Below are 19,676 nucleotides of genomic sequence, written 5' to 3' on the forward strand. Positions count from 1 at the left end.
GTACGCCTCTGCTTACGTACCCACAATTGCCCTGTTAGTAACGCATGGACATTAATCACAAGGAGATTTTTCAGCACGGGGGACCATATTCAGATTGTCACACTGGTTTAAAAAAAAACATACCGGTAAAAATCACTGAGACACAGCAACACGCGAGCACAGCTTTAACACTAGTGCAGCGCTAACATGGCTGGTTAAAAGAAAAAAAAAACACACATTGGTAAAGGTCACTTCCTCAGCACATTGATTCCACCGGTCTCACTCTTACCTTTTCCGCTCGAGTACTCCCTTGCGCCCGTTAGAAAAAATCCACAAATTAACTCCTTCACCGCATAAGACGCAGGGTTGAAAGCGTGTGAAAAAGTCACAGTTTATAGGCTGGAAATTACGGTACTTGAAGTTCATCACCCGACACTCACTTCTCCCGATATAAAACATTTCATAATATTTGTCAACAATGGGTGTCAATATACTTGAGGGTGTTGGAAAAGTGATTAACCGCTGACCTGAACTAAACAGGTTAGCAAAATAATAAAACTAAATTCAAAGGACAGACTGGTTTTGCAGGAAGTATTTTCTCACAGTAAAGTCTAAGCGTTTGGTTGCGTTGTCTTTAGCGACGCATGACGGCTAGCTGCAAGCTAAAGTCTGCACGTGTGCCATTTAATCGGCGCAACAGAATATAAATAAAATGGAAAAAAAAAAAACGTGTAATCGTCTCTAGACAACGTTTTGTCACTCAGAAAAACAAACTTGGGGCATCATGATGGAATAATGAGTGGTTAGCACATTTGAGTAAGTGCTATTAAAAAAAAATGATGGATGGATAAGTCCCATGGCATCCAGGAGTATAATTTAGGGTTTTTTTTTTTAATAATTTTGAATCAGTCTGAGGTTTATAACTCAGCTCTTGGAAATGTACTCTTTGTAAAAGGGAGACCCAAAGGTTTTGAAAAGCCTGCTTTAAAAAAACTAAATAATAAATTCAAGCCTTGCTTTTCCTGTGTGTGCCCGCTCTTACCTGTTGGCGATGGTGGTGCTCCCGTCGCTAGGTGGTGCTGTGGAGCACCAAAAGGTCTGCCAGAGTTTCTCAATGTAGTGGAACTGGAGGTTCATCACCACATCCAGAGTGGCCTGCGGGAGGGGAGGAGGAAGAGAAGAGAAGAGTGAGTGAGGGCGGGCAAACGTTGAGAGGGGAACCATAGCAACCAGACACACAACACAGATCCTACAGGCGGCTCCGGCTCACTGTGGGCCCCGGGTGGTTCCATAGCGAGCCAGCGGCAAGGCAGCACATCAATCATGGGCACCATCCCTAAAGGTCATGTTTAGGTTTCATCTGTACTTCGCATTTCAGCTGCATTTCCACACATTTGTGTGCCAGTGGCAACGTCACTCTTCCTACATGTGTGTGTGTGAACATCTTGAAGCCGGAGGCTGGCTTTAAATTCAATTCAATGGGACACGTAAGGACGAGTGGAACTGCGCATCGCCACGAATTATGGATCCAAAAGGACAAGCCTCAGATAGAGAACGTAAACAGCAACAGATAAAATTCATCTTTTGGCTGAGCTGTTGCATAACACAGCATATATTGTGTTAATACATTGGCAACAGTACAATAAGTGTGTGTGTGTGTGTGTGTGTGTCGGCCTGCCACTAGTCCTTTTTACACAGCAGTGGAGGCTTCGATCGCAAGCTATGTTTTCACCTCGACTTAGCTGTCACCATGGCAACCTTGTTTACGGTTGCCCCCAGCAACGGATCAAAACACAGAAGTCCAAAACAAAACGGAGAATTCCCCATCTGCCTTTGAACAAGCGCACAGTTTTTTTGGAAAACAGCGTGCCTTCAAAAAAGAAAGACAAAATCATACTGAGGAGCAAAAAGACGTCATCACGTGCATGCCCGTGGTTGAAATAAGTCCTGTTGCACAGACCCTGATGTCACTCAAACTGCACACACTTTTTATTTATTATTATTTTTATCAATAGTTGCGGACAATCCGTCTCTACTATGCAGGGGGAAAAAAAACAATATTGTTTCAACTGAACATTTATCGCCCTGTAACTCAAGGCAGCTAAAGAGAAGCGTCTGCTAATGAGATAACAGGTCACGCTTGGCTCCAAATGAAGGGAACCGTGTCAGAAGCATCATCATTAAACACACTGGAGGCAAGAAGCGCCCCGAGAGTGGCACACAAAAGGCAAAAAGGCCGCGAGCCCGTCCGCAGACGAGGCCACACAAAGGCCCGTGGTGAGGCCACCACAAAGACACCAAGATGTCCGGCCAGCGCGCAGAAAAGGTTAATTGGCATGTCTTGAAAGCTGCCCGGGGATGAAAAGAAGACTGGAACAAAGGGAGCATGGGGAGGATGGACGAGGGGAGCCCGGCGATAATGCGATAAAGCACTTGGCTGCTTTAATCGTGCGAGCTCCTGTCCGTAAAGCCCCCTGATTGCGATGTTTCTGATTATTTCCATTTTCATCTGACGGTGGAAGCTAATTCGCAAATTCATGACTAAAGCCCTCAAGTGAATTATTCAATCTTGTGATTTATGACAAAGCTAACAGAGCGGACACCTGGTCGTGGATTGCGTTGAAAGCTTTATTCTGCCACTCTGTCATGAAATATCGGTTAAAGGAATACAGCCACCATAATGTTTATGCAGCACGACAGCGATCCAGTTATGACACCATCAGCCGACCTGCCAATCTCAGCATGACCTTCGCAGAGTAAAGAATACTACGGAACGCTATTTGTGTTGTCAGCCAAGCCCGAAAGATGAAGTGCACAAATTAACATTTACATAATTATGGCACAGTCAGACGTCTCACTGTTGCTCAGGGATGCGGGAGATTGACAAATTTCACTGTGCATCGTCCCAAATCAAGTACCACCAAATCAAGCGCTGCACTATACTAAGGGCTCTGTGACTCTTACTGGCAATTTCAAAGTAGACATGACAAGCACTTCATGCTATTCTGAGCAACCATCAGCAATCAAGGATATCCGAAGAGGGATAAAATCAGTCCATTTGAGGAGTTGTCAGCCGCTATATGGCTTGAAAACACAGGGGGGAGAGCATTTATTTGTATGTCGTCAACTTCCAATTTTCAGAGTGGCATACATGCGTGTGTAATCGCCAATACAAGCACGGTTAATGTTGCATGGGAGCCAAGCCACCACAAAGCGCACTTGAGCATACAGTAATTTCATTAATCGCTGGTGGGGTCTTTCATTAATTCCATTTCCAACAACTGTTCGCCCATTCACGAACTGCCTGAACATCATACTTTATAAGCAATGAAACTAAGTTGTAAATGTCAGTGTTAGCTCTTTTACAAAGCTCTCATGCTTTCAAAGTATTTATTGTGCCTTGAAAACTTATAAAGTATATCGTGTGTGTAAAAACCGGAAGTGCCCACATTGAAACCTACATTGAAACATGATATATTTACAAAGAAAGACGGAACGTGGAGAGTTTAACGCTAATGCTAGCGCCGCGCTAACAGGGCCGGATCGGTAAAAGTCACTTCCTCGGCACATATATTCCACCAGTCTCACTCCTACTTTTTCCGCTCGAGTGCCCCATTGCGGCAGTTAGAAAAAAATGCACAAATTAGCCGCATCACCGCATAAAGTTGAAAGAATGTGAAAAAAGTCGCAGCTTATAGGCCGGAAATTACGGTATTTAAAAAGGGTCGGACCGTAAAGGAGTGCAGAAGAGTCATGGCCGTCACTCACCTCGCAGTGGTCTCTGTAGAGGGTCTGCAGCTTTTTGATGTCGTTCATACTGATGCGCTCCGGTAGAGGCTGAGCGCCCACGTTGGGAGCAGGAAACTCGGGCAAGCTGTGGGCCGTGTCTGTACGAAGCACATGACACGCATTGGCAGCTCATCACTTGAGCGAGATTTTAAACTAATAAATCTTTTCACGTACTGACCGATGTACTGCTGGTGGTGTTGGCTCTGAGCTGCAACAGATTGTTCCGGAGTGTTGTTGCAGTGAGAGTTCACACACAGGTTGTCGGGCATTCCATCTACCTTCTGCAGAGGTTTGAATCTACACAGACAGGAAAGGGCAGGATAAGGGTCTGATTTAAAAAAAAAAAAAATGGGGGGGGGCACCTTGCAATTGATGACTCATTCCAAAACAGCATGGAAGAAGCAGAAGTGTAAACAAAAGAGGAAAATAACTGATTGATAAACATTTCAGGCCTCAGGTTACAGATAGGGGGGAAACACTTCAAGAAAATGAACCACTTAAAAAAAAAAAAACAGGCAATGATGATTTATAGAAAGATAGAGAACTAAGAGTGGTGACCTTTGTTTCTGATGCACAGGCTGCTGCCTCATAGCCATGTACTGGGTGTCCTCTTGCAGTCGGTTTAGTGGAGAGTCTGGCTTGACCCGGATGCCGTAATAATGATATTTTGAGTTGCCTCTGGAAGATTCAAAAGCCAGAAAGCATGTCATCAGAGTAGTCACAGTCATTAGCATGTCGCTAATGCCCGTAAGCATCATCATACTCGTTACATCGCTGAGAGCTACTTAATTTGTGTTTTCAGGAGGTTCGGCATAACAGGGGAAGGACAAACTTCGAGCCGTACCTGGTCCCAAGGCGCCGGGTCCTGAGGCCCATGAAGACGGAGCGGATGAGCTTCCCAAAGGAGGCTGCGTTGACCGGATCCAGTTTCTGTTCCTGGCAATGCCGCAAGTAATGGTTGTAGAGGGAGCACCGGGGCAGGCTCACACCCTCAGCGGTCTCATAGTTGTCCAGCAGCCACTGGAGCTAAACAGCCACAAAACACACAATCGAAGTCAACCCATGGAGCAAGTCTGCAACGTAGAGCAGCGGTGGCTCTTGTCCTCGCACAACAAAGACACATGCACACACAGCAGAGGAAACATTTACACTAGTACTACAGTAGTAAAATCTTCTTTTTCTGTACCGCTAATCCTTATTTGGGTCATAGACGTGCAGAAGCAATCTTTGGGCGAGAGGTGGGGTACATCCTGAACTGGTCACCTGACAATCGCAGGTTAAAACGCAACCACTTGCACTAACATTAACCCCTCAGGGCTAATTTAGAGTCTTCAATCAACCTACCATGCATGTTTTTGGGATGTTGGGGGAAACCGGAGTAATATCCACCAGCACCCTGCAGGTGGAGGTGGACAGATCCAATATAGAATTCATGGGATGAACGCTCATATTTGTCTGACAAAATTTAAGCCGTATATGCCCTTCCTGCACAATGATTATGGTAAAAGCGTTTAGGTCAATTTTTGGGCGCGCGTTATACTTCAGGACGTCTTAACACTCGAGAAATTACGGTACTCACCACCTACACCCATCAAGTCACTGAAATTCAGTTGAATTTAGAAGTTAGAAGGACTACTACACTTCTACGACTACTCAGCCGCAGCCGGGTATACAAATATGAGCTGATAACTTTAAACATCACAAAACATCATTTGGCAGTCATGATTTATCTTTAAAACCACAGGTTTGCAATGCAACACACCCATTTAATGATCGGCTAAATATGTCCAAAGTATTTTCCAAGGGTGCTTCGTCATGAATGGGCAGGAATATTTTAGGGATATATACATACAACAAATACATTCAGAGTGCAAAGTGTAAAGTATTTTTTAAAAGTGACAGCACAACAGGGATTAATAATATTGGGATAATAATAATGCATGATAGTGGGACAGTGTTGTCAGTCAAGCTATAGCAATAGCTGGTGGTGTGTTCAACCTTGCAAACACGAGTTAAAGCACACCACCTACAGGATCAGCCACTGGTTTGCCCCCGCCACCCCTCAAGTTCTGATGTCGCTTTCAAAGAAATTTCCAGATGGACTTACATGACTGTTGAGCAGGCTGCTTTTGTGACTTGCAATCCCTTCAGACTTTTGGAGGTTTTCAATCGCCATTTCAAGCTAAAGAAAGATGAAGCATGCAGAAAAGTTGGACACAGAAGGGGGAGGAGGCAAAAGAGAAAAAGAGACATCAGGTAGACAAGAGATTTAAAAAAAAAAAAAAGAAAGAAAATCAGAAATAAGCAAAAGAACATTAAAACACAAAAAAAGAAAGGAAATACGATTGTTAGCAAGGAGCCAGATCTCTGCATTTCCATTCAAATCAGTCAGTGTTACCGCCAAAATCATTAATGCCACACACAAGCATGCAAATCAAGGGACCTCGAGTTGAGTTAGGTCTGCCTGGCAGTCAGAAACTCTAATGCATTCAAATAGGACCCACAAATGCAGGCACAGGTCATGTCAAGCTCAGAGACAATAGGTCAGCAGTGCCACCCCCAAATCCCACAATTTACCAAACAATGCCGTTGGAACACAACAACTTTGGCAAAGCAATACCCCCAATACACTGACATCCTGTTTGAAGAGATAATTAAGTGATTTTATCTTTGATTGGTAAAGTGATAGGGACATTCATTTGAGCTGGAGGAGGAAATGAAGTCCCAAGGAAAAGACGTGCTACTGCAGCCAACAGGAGACATAGAAGAAAAAGAAAAAACGAGGAGGCATCGTTCCAAGCCCTGAGAATGCTCCCAAGGGCAACTGGCCAAATGGTAATGAGCCCCAGGGGTTGCTTTGTTTCACAGGGCGCTCAAGTGCCGGTGAAAACCTCTGAAACAAGGCATGGCTGAATTATTCAAACCAGTGTCCCGGTTTTACAGGCTGTCTTAGTCCTGCTCCACTGCAGAGCCTGGACGGCTCGACTATAGCTGCTTTCACGTTTGCTACCTTTCCACCCTGATGGGATATTCTGCCTCTGTCAGGATGCTGCAGGAGTTTAGAGACTTTTGGGGGGACCTTCTCGAGTTACCGTATGTTGCTCCATCCAGACTGCTCGATTAGAGGAGTTCCGGCGAAGTCTACAATGCGGCTTTGCGGTTTGCCATTTAGTCAAGCGGTCAACGTTGTGGCTAAAAAATGTGTCGCGTAATAATTATGCGGTGACGCAACAGCCACTTGTTTGCGTATTCCCTCGTGCCACGCTGCTCACATAATAATTTGCTTGACTACCAGCATGTTCTTCGTGTTATTATCATCACACTGGTTTGGAAAGAGTGCAACAAGAAAGTCGGATATGTGTCGCTCACCATGGCTGAAGAGGAGCGAGACGAGTGTGATATATGGTTGCGGCTTCCTTCCATGTTCCCTCCATGGATCAAATAGGTGCTGCCGCTGGAGATGATATGGCTGCTGCTTACGTCCATGGCTATGCCCACCATGCTATGAGGCGGCACCCCACCACTGGCAGAGGAGACAACGGTGGCGACGTGAGCTCCACCGGCCTGCGAGTCAAAGTACGACCCCCCGCTGCTCTGACCGTACAACTGAGCCTCTGGGTTGTAGTAGGCCGTGCGACTGTGAGGAATCACTGTGGTTAGCATGCAGCGTGGACATTCACTCATGATCAAAATTGTCAACGCCAGAATCTTTCCAAACGAGAGTATCAAGTTACCATGTGAATGAATATTTGCGTTTTGCAGTCAGGCCAAGAGGTAAATGTGACTGGGTGGTTCTGTGCTAACTACACTACAGCGGCACGATGGTCTCGTCATTTACGTATGAATTGCTGGTAGGTATTTGTTTAATTAATGTGTAATAGACTTGCTGTCATGCTTACATTGTTCCATTAGTGTAAACGGCCTCTCCGCCTTCCCCTACATAGTGCACCTGGGATGGATAGACATGCTGTGACTGCTGCACCTACAAAGAATGAACACAAATTCAAAGCAGGGCAATTTTAAACCGTGATTTAGTTTTTCAACAAAAACAAAACAAAGGCACCCTGGAAAGTGACGAGTAGCCACTGAGTGCTTTTAGGCAATAATAGTGGAAAAAAGTGTGTCCACCATTTTTTGACGAGCCCATTTGGTCTTATATAAAACTGTTAATTAAAAATCAAGCTTGAAGTGGAAAATCAAATAGTTACAGTGGTTAGAATCAAAACAAACAAAAAATAAATTCTTGCTAGTTTCCTCCTTCCCAAAGCAGCTGCCAATCTATCTGGTGTCCTAACACTGACTGCGAAACCCAAAAGACAAAGAAAGACGTTTGTCTCCTCAAAGACAGAAGAAGTAACAGTGTCCTAGAAAGACCACAGTCATGCAAGCAGCTCAGCGGGAAAATATGTACGCACCATTGTGTGAAAAGCTAATCACAAAACCTAGAATACTCGGTTCCTTAACTATGTGTGCAAAAATGCGCAGCTAAGCCTCAGGCGAAGTCTGTTAGTGTAGTGGGGCCAAAAAATGTGACAGCTATAGTCAGCCGGCATGCCGAGATCCTCGTCATAACAGAAATATCCCTACTGATTCCCAATGAAAGTATTCAATAAGAAGCGTGGTGCAAAGACACAGGCAGTGGGCCAGGCTCAGCCAGAGAAAGACTTGTGAGCATAGGATGCTAGTACATAGTATTCAGCTTTCAGCAGCAGCTTTCAGTTAATGATTGTCTGCTAGGCCATCATCAGGATAACATATGTACTCAATATGTATTCTCACAGTCTTTTAAACCTGAATTACAAACTTAATTTGACACAGATAATAATAATAATAATACATCGTGGATATTTTTTCACAGCCGATATTCAATATTTGTAATTGACTTTGGCTTTGCTGATTAGGAAAAGTAAGGCTCAGTATCAGAAGCTTAAGGACCAAAGGGGTATGTGTTGTTCACATGTTCACAGCACTGTATATGTATGTACAGTACTGTGTACCTGCGGAGAAACCTGTTGAGCCCTGGATACTGAAAGCTGTTGTACTTGTCCTCCCTTCTGAACTGAGCCTGTGGCTTGTACCAGCGCTCTCTGCGTAGATAGAAGACATACAGTATCTCCATTACAAAGGGATGCATGTATTATAACACAAATGGCCAGATTACCACCAACAGATTCCATTCCTTGAAAATAGGCGTTGACACAAATCCCATATCCGAACAGTTAAAATGGGGATGAGGATTACATTTAATGAACACTACAAATGCACACGTTATGCTCTTTTAGCAACCTGTCAGTTGCGTGTATGTATTTGCGATGTGATGTCTTATTATCGTATGGTGATCAAGATTTCTTTCAATTAAAAAAATGCAAGTGAGTTTGTGTTAAAAGATGGAAAACACCCTGAAACGGGATTCGAGATCCTTTACTAGAACAAAAGGAGCAGTCTGGATTTCAAAATAATCTGAAAGAGTCCAGTTGCTTTAGCATCGTACCTGTTGGGAGGCCGGGACGGGTTGCACCACAGGCGCCTGGGCTGATGATGAGGTCCGCAACGCTGCCACGCTGGGCGAAGTGTCGGAACCACCCTCAGAGCTCTGCATGCTGGTTTGGTAGGAAGCCAGGATCAAGCACAAGAAGCAAAAAAAGGAAGGAGTTGAAGAAATTAACCAAAAAGAATTGAAGAAACAAAAACAATTTTCTAATATAAACATACGACCAGTCACTGCAACCACTTTCTGCGTGTCCACTGATGGAGGAACATTCCGTACTTTAACAAGCAACCCCACCATGCTTAAATGAATGAATTGGATGGGAAGAAATTGATTACAGCCAAAGGAGGTCACTATAATAGTTACTAATGTACTATGTTGTGTTTTTCAGGCATGAGGATTTTGTCCTGGGAAACGGTGGGAAACGATTTTTCGGTTCCCATTGATAATGGTCATGGGAACCGGTTTTTACATGTACTTCAAAATAAAGCCTTAGCAGGCATGAGCATTTTGTCTTTTACGCTTAGCAACCGACATGTTTGACTAGCGTTTGAGTGACCCGGATATGAATAACTCGACCTTGCGCATGCGTAGCGCAGAAGCGGAAACCGGTGCTGTTTGCAAACCACACTGACAAAGGTGGGCGTTTTAATCATTAAAAATAAAGGGGTTCATGTAGGTTCGTTTTATACAGATTGTTGTATTTCGTTGACAACTTGTTTTACATTCCACACGTGGGCAAATTTTATTAAAAGTAAGCCCAGAGATCTGGGAAACCGATTTTCGGTTCCGTGTTTTCTCAGGCTGGGTAACGACATGGTAACGGAACGATCGTTTCCGTGAAATGCTCATGCCTGTTTTTCTGTGTTAAAACAATAATGTTTAATAATTGAATTTTACAAGTGTGTCACTATGATGTCATACTATTTACATGGATGACAACTATCGAAATCCCCGCAATACAACCAAGGGAGAAACTCTTGGCTTGAACAAAAATTGAGAGTTGAGACTATTCTGTCCAGGGGGGAGTTTTTGGGTCACCATTTTTAGCTGCTAGAATGAGGCTCAAGCTCATCTTTGATCACTAGTAAAACAAGCAATAGTTTTTTAAAAAACCTGCAAATAGTACAGACTTAGGCAGGTATTTTACAGTAAAAATAAAAGTTTCTTCAAGAAAGAGGGGAGGGGGGATGAAACTTGACAGTTTCCTAATGACCAAACCAAGACGAGCCAGTCAACTTTCCTTTTGCGAATAATCTGCACTGCAATTAAAAGAAGGCACAGTGACAAAGTCTCACCCCAAAAAAAGGTAAGGTGGGGGTTAAGTGTGAGTAAGGGGGCCTATGAGAGGATCCGAATGACAAGAACTTCGCCTCAGAAAAGGTACAATGAAAGGGATGAAAATAAAACGGTTCTGCAGGCCTGAGCGGGGCCCTGACAAGATCCTGTGTTTGTTTGGAACCAAAGCTACTCTCTAAGGGCCTAAAAAATCCAGCTGATGTGAGGAAATTCCTCAATGCTTTGCAAACGTATTTTGGTTGCCATGGTGAGGAATCCATGGCAACCACCCCAACTGAAACCTCTCCTCCCTCCCCGCTCAGCCCTAACCCCCAGCAACCAACCTCCGCCTGTGTTGCGCAAGAACTTTGGAGTGTGACTCCAAAGAGCTGAGTGGGGGAGGAAGCCGGAGGGTGGGATGCTTTACTTTAATGAGTACTGTTAAAAGACGGTTGGACAATGTGCTGTGGAGGTTGGTGGAAGAACATCAATAACTCAAGGCACGCTGCGATAAATCATAACACAAGATAACAACGAGACGAGAAAAACAACATTTGGGCTGAAATAATCAAGCCCAAAAGCAACAGGTTGCAGCCACGCATGCTGCCAAGCTTTATATGGAGAAAATTTACTTGCTCGGGCTTCAAAATTCTTAACTATTCAGCTTGTGACTGCAGTTCAACCATCCAAAACAGAGTCATTGTGTCATATAGATTATCTAATTGCGCATTTGTATTTATTTCATCCATAAAATGGCATGCGCGTGGCAGCGGAAGGAAGCATAAATCCAACATGGGCAACTTCAACATACAAACTGAAAACAAACAGTTGTCAAACAGCGCAGAGGCCCTGTTGATTAAGGTTTTAATAGCCACCCCACCCCCAGCCCCTTTCAGTATCAAGTATCAATTGTCAATTTATCTACCTTAAGATTCTTTTTTAAATGAAAACACAAGAGTCGATATCACTCGAAGGTGCCATCCCAGTGATAATCCACAGAATCTTAGAACATTACTTTGCAACAGTCAGCAGAGCGGAAGTATGTCTTCTTCATGATAAAAAAAAAAAACAATACATGATGTGGGTGTGCCACCTCTGGCTTTTCCGCAAGAACAAGTCATGACTAACAGACTATGTTGAAATAAGTGTGTGTGTGTCTGTTGTGATATGCAAAGAGATCACATTCCATCTAACACTTGGTATTAATGCCTCAATTAGCAACTTTATATCAAAGTGTTTATTGACATTTTTATGTAGCGACTGTCCAAAAAATGAGAGAAAAGCTGGACTTCTTTCAGCATTCTAGTGAATGAAATTTGTCAAAAGAGTGTCACTCAAGTTCTAAATATACTCCCAACAAAACTCTAGTCACACATCTTCCGATCGGCAATCTCCTCCCCCTGCCTGCAAAAATAAAGTAAAATAAAATCATGAAAGCCTGACAAACGGATTGGGTTGTTTCATGCCTTTTAAAAGTTAAAAGTGCTGGATTTAATAGGTATAATGAAGTGCACCAAATTGCTGTGTTTAAAAAAGGGAAAATGGAATTAGGGGGGAAGGTGTCTCACTATTTGGTGTCACAGAAGGTGAAAATTCACACAAACTTCCTAGCAGCAGCTCTACAACAACAACAACAAAAAAAGTATAAAACTGCAGGAGATGGAGACCATGGGAGCAAATTGCTACTCTGGGCGTCCTGCTGTTCGGGGCAAGGCCTCATCGCCTCCAGCCCGGAGACGCCTTCTTTTCACTTTTTTCGCTACGTCTTGTTCATGCCACTACTACATGACAACTTTACAAAACAACATGCACTTTTCGAGAGTTCCCAGTTTGAAAAGCTGCTCTTAAAAAATACTTTAGAAAGGCTTACAAAAGGTGACTTATTCTTCAGCCTCTAATGCAGACGGGATTTAAACATGTGCCTGTGACAACTTTAACAGGACTCAATCAGAGAAAAACACATACAGATGTTCAATTAAATAAAGGCACTCACAGTCTTGGCTCGTGTTTGCACTGGCTCACATTGTTTGCAGAGCAACAACCGTTGCCAGTGGCAACAACGTCCACTCCCGTTTCCAGGACCCTGTTGCCATGCAACCAACAGAATACTTCCCAAACCAAACAATGCCACCCTCCCGACCACCGCCCCCCACCTGATCCCACTATCTCACACGAAGTAGAAACATAACAATAAACACTATGTAAGCTATTAATTTCAGACACCGGGGAACACAGAGCTAGTCCTGTGGTGCTATTATTTAAAAATGTGTAGACTTTGTGCTCCTTTAGTCGTGATTAAAGAGGACAGGATGAGGCGCTCACTTTGGTGGTCAGTGGCAGAAAGGAGGAATGTTTAAGTCATCAAGTGTAAAACAGTCTTATTCTTCAAGGTTGCTTTACATTCTTGCCAACTCAAAACAAACCCAAGCCAAGTCACATCTTTCCAAACTTACTCGCACGAAGAGAGAATAGTTAAACAGTTTGAAAAGTTTGTTGTTTTTGCTTAAACAGAAACAGTCACTTGTTGAAACTGAACACAGACATCAAGGGAGGGCATGAAGTGACAGCAGACACGTTTAATACCAGCGCATTGAAAACGTGCAACAGGTTGCCGGTGACGAGGCTCTGTTATTTGGGAATTCCATGTCGTCATTCAGCAACTTTTTATGTAAATCAGATTACACCCGGGGCTTGCAAATGAGCGCTTTGATTTCATGAAACGGCACATGCGCACGTGCTTGCACAAAAGGCTGCATTAAGATGATGGAGATTTCCACAACAGACGCTGGTCTTCAAGCCGTCTCAGTAATTCATGGCTAATCCAATCGCGGTGGCTCTTCGGCATGCAGATGGCAGAGGAGAGAGTCAGGCCGAGTTCAGCAAACCCCCCTCCCTCGCCACTATCTTCTCCTCTCACCTCAGGTCATCAGCAAAGCAACCTGTACACTCCGCACTGAAAGGCTGACAGTCACAGCCAGATCAAACTGTTGCTATGGCGACGGCGCCTTTGCCCAAGATCTATAGTAGCAACTTCCTCCCCCAATCCTATACCTCCCCCTTTCCTAATTTCTATTACAACTACCCTGTCAACCGCTTGACACTACGCCCACCTCGCTCTCACTATTGAACATTGTGATAAAAATTGGAGTGTGGCAAACCTGAGATTGGGGGTGGGGGGGGGGTTGTGCAATCTCCATTCTGAACCACAAAGTCTGTTGGAACCAACACAAATTTGCTGAAAAACTTTCTAACTTACTTATAGATGATAATTCAATTGAAAATGTAACTATGTGCAGCAACACATCGTGAACAGGAAGCAAACTGAATCCAAAATTAAATAGACAGAATATTTCCAACACGAGTTGCTGCTCACCAGATGTTCCAGATGGCCAATAAGAGCTAAATGATAAAGAGTCCGCACGCGGCTATTGAAGTCATGGTTCGTGCCCAAGCCACAGTCTGAGAAAACGCTGGTGTTTTAAAATCACCTGATACAAGATACATTTTAGATCACATCTCACATAAAAAGCAAGGAGAAGGAAGCAATGTTTCATATACTAGCCAAACAATGCAAATATATTTTCTAATCCAGCCTCAGTCAGACACCAACATATATTTAGTTCCCTTCACAAGTTCCAAAAAGTGAACATAGATCATTATTTTTCCTGGGGAATATAAATTGATGACTGTCATTACACCCCCATGCAACTCTCCCAACCCCATTGCTGGGATTAGTTTGCAGACCCCCACGATCAGTGGAAACAAGCGAAATGGAATGAATAGACGGTACACATTTTTAAATACAGTTTTAAAACAATACAAACACATTCAGAGAGTGGAATATTACTAGATAACACAAGAATATTGTACAAACGCTATAAAAAAAATATCTAACAACTGTTACAACACTTCCAAAAGCAATCTGCAATATAGCAGGACCACGATGAGTGAACAGTTATATAGTGGGTCCTCCGGCTTCCTCCCACATTTAAAAAAATGTGCACGTAAAGTTCAATGAAATCTTGCCCATAGGTGTGAACATGACCCTGAGCCGCTGTTTGTCAATATGTGCTGTCCAACTGGCTGGCAAACCAGTCCAGTGTGTATCCTCCCTCTTGCCCTGCCAAGCCAGATGAGATTGGCTTCGTCTCAACTTCGACTCTAATGAGGCCCAACAGTATTGGAAGTGGACGAATGGTTATGGAGGTAAAGTTGAAACCAGAAGTTTACATAAATTACATAAAAAGAGGTTTTTCCCTCACTATCTGGCATTGAAAAAGAATAAACACTTCTGCAAAAATAGAGGTCTTGGTCCCAGTGTGCATCTGCAAAATGGAATGTCTTTTTTTTTTTTCTTTTGGAATATTGGTTTCTTCCTGGCAGAGTGGCCTTTCAGCCCATTACAGTAAAGTACTTGTTTCACTGTGGATAATGAGATACTCTTAGCAGCTTTCGCAAGCATCTTTACCTTTTTTTTGTTGTGTGTTTGTTTTGCTTTTGTTTTTGACTTGATATGAACAATTGCTACCAAAGAGCTTACATTGTCGGGTTACAGAACACAACCGCTTCCTGACTGGCATGATGATTCGACATTCACATAATGCTTGCACATAATTGCTGGAACAGATCAACCTGGTACCTTCAGGCATCTGGAAATTGCTCCCAAGGATGAAACACTCACACTCTCTTTCTCGACCATCTTGTTTCAACACCATCATTGTCTGTTCTAGAAGATTTGTGGGTGTAAAAGAAAAACAACACACTCTATCTGGGCAACCTAGAACTGAAAGATGTTCACGGTATAGGAGACAGTCACTTCTCCCTGGTTCCCAAATAAATGCCCCCACGAAAGAGTTCCTGAAGCACAGCGGAAGATCTAGAATTTGAAAGCTATAGTCGGGTCTACTTGTTAGCAAGACCGCTCACACTTTGGATTACTTTGTTGCTAGTTTTTAAGACAAATACACATTTCACAAAGTCCATCGCAGAAAGGAAAAGTGAGGAAAGAATAGGGAGCTCCAGTTATCCCTGTCAGAAAAAGGGGGAGGTAATGGTCATTGTAATGCAAATGTCACTGCCTTCTCTGCTGTTTCTAGCAGGAAATTTAATTAGCAGTTGAGTAGCCAGGATACAAACAGGTGGAATGTAAAGAATGCTCCTGACGACACACACACGGATAAGAGAAAAAGACTAAAAAACATTTCATTTCAAAACCAGTTTCAACTTGTTGCCACAGCGTCTGTACCAATCAGTTGTTAACGTTTCTTTGGCAGATGACATGATGTGTTGCTTTGTATCCTAGCAACGAAAGCCCACAATGATTTACAAAATCACTCCAATCCTGGAGACTCAACTTGTGCCACTGATTCTTGAGATACTAATCACATTAATTAAAACCCTTCCTAATGGTGAAACTGCCACATTACCACACCCAAACAGTACTATTAATTTCCACTTAATAAGCCCCGCGAGGTATTCCTTGCTCTGATTTCAGGACATGCTTTTTACTTCAGTTATGGGAAGGCCCATTAAAAAAAAGCTCATATTTGACAGCAAAGGGTGCAAAACGGGCAAATGCAACGTTGCGCTATTACGATCGAGCGCACACAGTAGCAATGACACTGATGACACCGACTTCATGTCTGGAAGCTGGACAGTGGAGCAAATACTTTTCCCTGGGGCTGCGGGCTCATCGAGATCAGCTAAATACAGCATCAGCAAACGCACACGAACACGTACGCAGATCATGTGACCAAAAGCTGTGACAGGTCACCCGCTGTCCAAGAGACCCACTGCAGCTGTCCTCCTGAACCTACACTTTAAAACACACATTACTCTGAACAGCATGCAGTGTCACACAAAAAAACAGGGAATAACAGGAACCTAACTGCCTGGAAATTAGAGCGCTTTTCAATGTAAAATGTACAAAAGAATGCTACAGCATCCGGACATCCACATTGTGAAGTAGTGTTTTGAAGAAAACTATTCTGCTTTCAAAAAAATTGTGCAGTGCAATATCAGTGCAAAGGCAAACATCGACGACATCCTACATTATATTTCGCTTCATTGTCCCATTGAAGCGCCTTTTTTTGTGGCCTGCCCCTGCAAGCATGAAGTATGCACTTTCACCGCGGAGCAAGATGAAAATAACCTGATTAAACCACGACCACTGAAAAGAATAATATTTTGCATTCCTCTTTCTTGGGTGTATTTGTGCGTCGAGTTGCCATGTAAACACAACATTGTCACTCACACATTTGGGCTTGGGGTCTTGACTTCCTTAGCTGTCAGTTATTTGACATATCGAAGAGAAACTTTTCTGACATCTTCTTCTCATTTAGTTTGTGAACATTTTTAAACAAAATACAGTTCAACCTCAAAAGTCAAAATTTGGAGTTCAACCAAAACTTTTTGTGTGGGTTTTTTTTTGGGAAGCACGCTGCAATCATCAATCAAACTTTTTCAACTAACATGACTAGTCCTGCAAAACTCACTGAAGAAAAAGGTGTAACGATAACAAAGTGTAAATGGAATGTACTGTAACATCAGTAAGTGTATTGGTACTTGGTATGATGGGCAATGCATTTAATTGAAAGTAAATGAATTCCACTAATCAGATGCTTTGTAAATACAGATTATATGACAACACTTATTAATAGCAACAGTGCTATGCAAGCACCGTCGTCTTCTCTCGCCATTACATGCCCGTCATGGTGAGTAGTTCATTACTTGGAAATTACAACCAGAATCTTTTAGTGGCTGAATGGAAGTGTGGTTATTATTGTGTGTTAATAATTAACGACATATTAACAGAGCTTGCAGGCGTAAATACGAATGACATACTGTCATTTGAGTTTGTAGGAATACACAATTGAAAATTTGACTCAAGTGATTATGCAGTGCGGGGCTTAAATAGATACACTTTCATGCTGCGAAGATTCTTCTTGATGCTTCAGCGGTAAGTAGCATTACAAACGACCCAACACCTGACAGCTGTCTCTGAAAAGATCCTTCATTAGAATTACTGTGCCCCTGGAGACAAAACACAACACACTTCCAGGGGGATTTCAGGAATGGAAAATGTAGCTGGAAAGGAGCTAGATTGTAAAATTAATGCTCCCACACCCCAAAAATAGATTTCTAACTATTCAAAATATTTTTGGGAAGATATGACTAACACTGTTCAAATTTGGCCATTGAAAAGATACTAACAATTACCCTACTTCAATAATTGGCCCTATGAGGTCTGTTTAATTAGATTGTATCTTACACCTAATCCTGGTGGCATGTCTCCATGTCCTGTATACTGGTACACAGCAAAGGCAATTTTACTCTTCATAGCCCTAACTTACTGTATGTGATGTGTAAACGACATGGCTTTGTGAAAGCTCAAGTCCGTTCACATCATTCATATGCAATACTGTACTGCGTTGAATGTTGGCACCCTGCTATATTGCAGACTTTTAAGCAATATTTGATGGGGTTTTACAGTATACAGGCAAGTTTGAAATTGCAATTGTGCAACTTCTGTTAAGAAACAGATTGTGCAGCAACAACACTGAGCTCTACTGCAAGATATGCCCGCTCTTTGTAACAGAGTACTGTACCACGTTATGGTATTTTATTATTTCTTCTTCCCACAAAGCGAAGAAAACATGTGGAAATTGTTCATGCTCTGGTTGTATGTGATGCTGCTTTGTGTGTGTTAAGGTAGCAGTGTTTTAATGTTTTACAATTAATGTAGCATCTAAGTTATTTTCCCTGAGCCAGTCTATGGCATTTTGCATGCTACCATTAAGCAATTTGACTTTTGTTTAGTTTTTAAATATGCAGTTTTGTAGTGTCTTTTGTTTAATGAATCAGTAAATTGACACACCTTGATGTAAGCTTGTTTTTTCCACATTTTCAGAACGGTGTGAGTGAGAAAAGATCAAAAAGAGCCGCTGATAAATTCTTTTACAATGGTGTTTTAATGCCTTTAATAAGTTTGAACGTGCGAGGTAGGCGAAAACTATTAAAAGTGTTTTATAGGGACTTGGATTTTTACCTATCGCTGGTAAAAGTGGTGCGTTCCCCGCGATAAACGGGGGTTCACCTTGTGTCTTTTGGCATGATATTCAAGAGTTTTAACGTAAAAGCAGCAGCCAGTGGGGGGGGGAACATCACAGCGCCACCTAGCTGAAACATACCAACTATTTGGACTCGTTTCATGAAAGCACCGATTCGGGTTAATGTGACTGAGCTTCATTCCCCATCGGACCTGAGTCGATATCTGCTGTCGTCAAGCTCCGCAAATTGAGTTGAAGTGTTGTCGAGAGATGATATGACAGCAACAACAAAGTTTGTGCCCACTTCAACCCCCCGGAGCGAGGCCACGGTGGCACCAACTTTGCGAGGGCTAGCCCGGCTCCGCTGCCACCTGCCTGGACGCCAGCCAGTCCGGATGACGAAAGTCAACAACTCCGGTTAGTCCGACGAAACTCGAAAAGGACAAAGCGCACGCGGGGAGGCTATCAACGTTAGCACGAAGCTAAAATCTCGCCGACTCGGGTTAGCCCGAACCTTTCGTTGCCTCTGTGCGGAAAAAGCGAGAGCGAGAGCGCCTTCCCGGCCCCCACACAACAACATAGCAACAAGTGGAAAGTGATGCCAAAGCAGTTGGAACGCGCCGCGCAGCCAAACAACCCCACGAGAGGTGAAATCGACATTTTGTGAGCTGACACACGACTGGAAGCGTCGGCCGACTACAACACGGAAGCATAGAGTCAACTTCGGTTGTGTGCGGAACGGAACGTAGACCCCCTTAGCGCGAGCGCCATGACATCACACTGCTCTTGAATAAAAGTCACTTTGAAACATGATAGTCACCTTAGTTTTGAGGGAAAGTTGTGCCTGTGTTTTTCTTGTCACTCTCTCGCACTCGTTCGGTGACCCCCAGATGCTGCTGGTGCTGCGGCGGCGGCTGCTGTTGCTCAGTGTTGCGCCCGTTGGCAAGAAACTGTCTCCACGGCTACAGTCACTATGGCGCGACGGGGTCTCGAGGCAACGGACCTTCCCGACTAGCGAGTTTAAGCTCCGCCCCCTTAGCTACAGTTGCCATGTCCCACAAGCTTTACTGCTCACATCCAAAATGGCGACTGAA

The 19,676-nt window shown here is 43.4% G+C and overlaps 1 protein-coding gene across 6 annotated transcripts in view; it reads right to left on the reverse strand.

Moving 5' to 3' along the window:
* rfx2 (regulatory factor X, 2 (influences HLA class II expression)) overlaps positions 1-19,676 on the reverse strand; it is a 33,428-nt gene that overhangs the window by 7,832 nt on the left and 5,920 nt on the right. Inside the window, exons 1-11 of one of the 6 annotated variants that reach the window (XM_061824057.1) lie at positions 19,403-19,651; positions 9,260-9,368; positions 8,766-8,855; positions 7,668-7,750; positions 7,138-7,405; positions 5,876-5,950; positions 4,613-4,794; positions 4,327-4,446; positions 3,947-4,065; positions 3,748-3,866; positions 1,022-1,134 (exon numbers count right to left, since the gene is read on the reverse strand). In XM_061824057.1, the coding sequence (XP_061680041.1) occupies positions 1,022-1,134; positions 3,748-3,866; positions 3,947-4,065; positions 4,327-4,446; positions 4,613-4,794; positions 5,876-5,950; positions 7,138-7,405; positions 7,668-7,750; positions 8,766-8,855; positions 9,260-9,367 (1,277 nt within the window). In that variant the 5' untranslated portion in view covers position 9,368; positions 19,403-19,651. Of the gene's footprint in view, positions 1-1,021; positions 1,135-3,747; positions 3,867-3,946; positions 4,066-4,326; positions 4,447-4,612; positions 4,795-5,875; positions 5,951-7,137; positions 7,406-7,667; positions 7,751-8,765; positions 8,856-9,259; positions 9,369-19,402; positions 19,652-19,676 lie in introns of those variants that run through there. The other 5 variants (XM_061824055.1, XM_061824053.1, XM_061824058.1 and 2 more) reach the window with 5 other exon arrangements.

The sequence above is a fragment of the Syngnathoides biaculeatus genome, chromosome 7, assembly GCF_019802595.1.
Source record: "Syngnathoides biaculeatus isolate LvHL_M chromosome 7, ASM1980259v1, whole genome shotgun sequence".
NCBI lineage: Eukaryota > Metazoa > Chordata > Actinopteri > Syngnathiformes > Syngnathidae > Syngnathoides > Syngnathoides biaculeatus.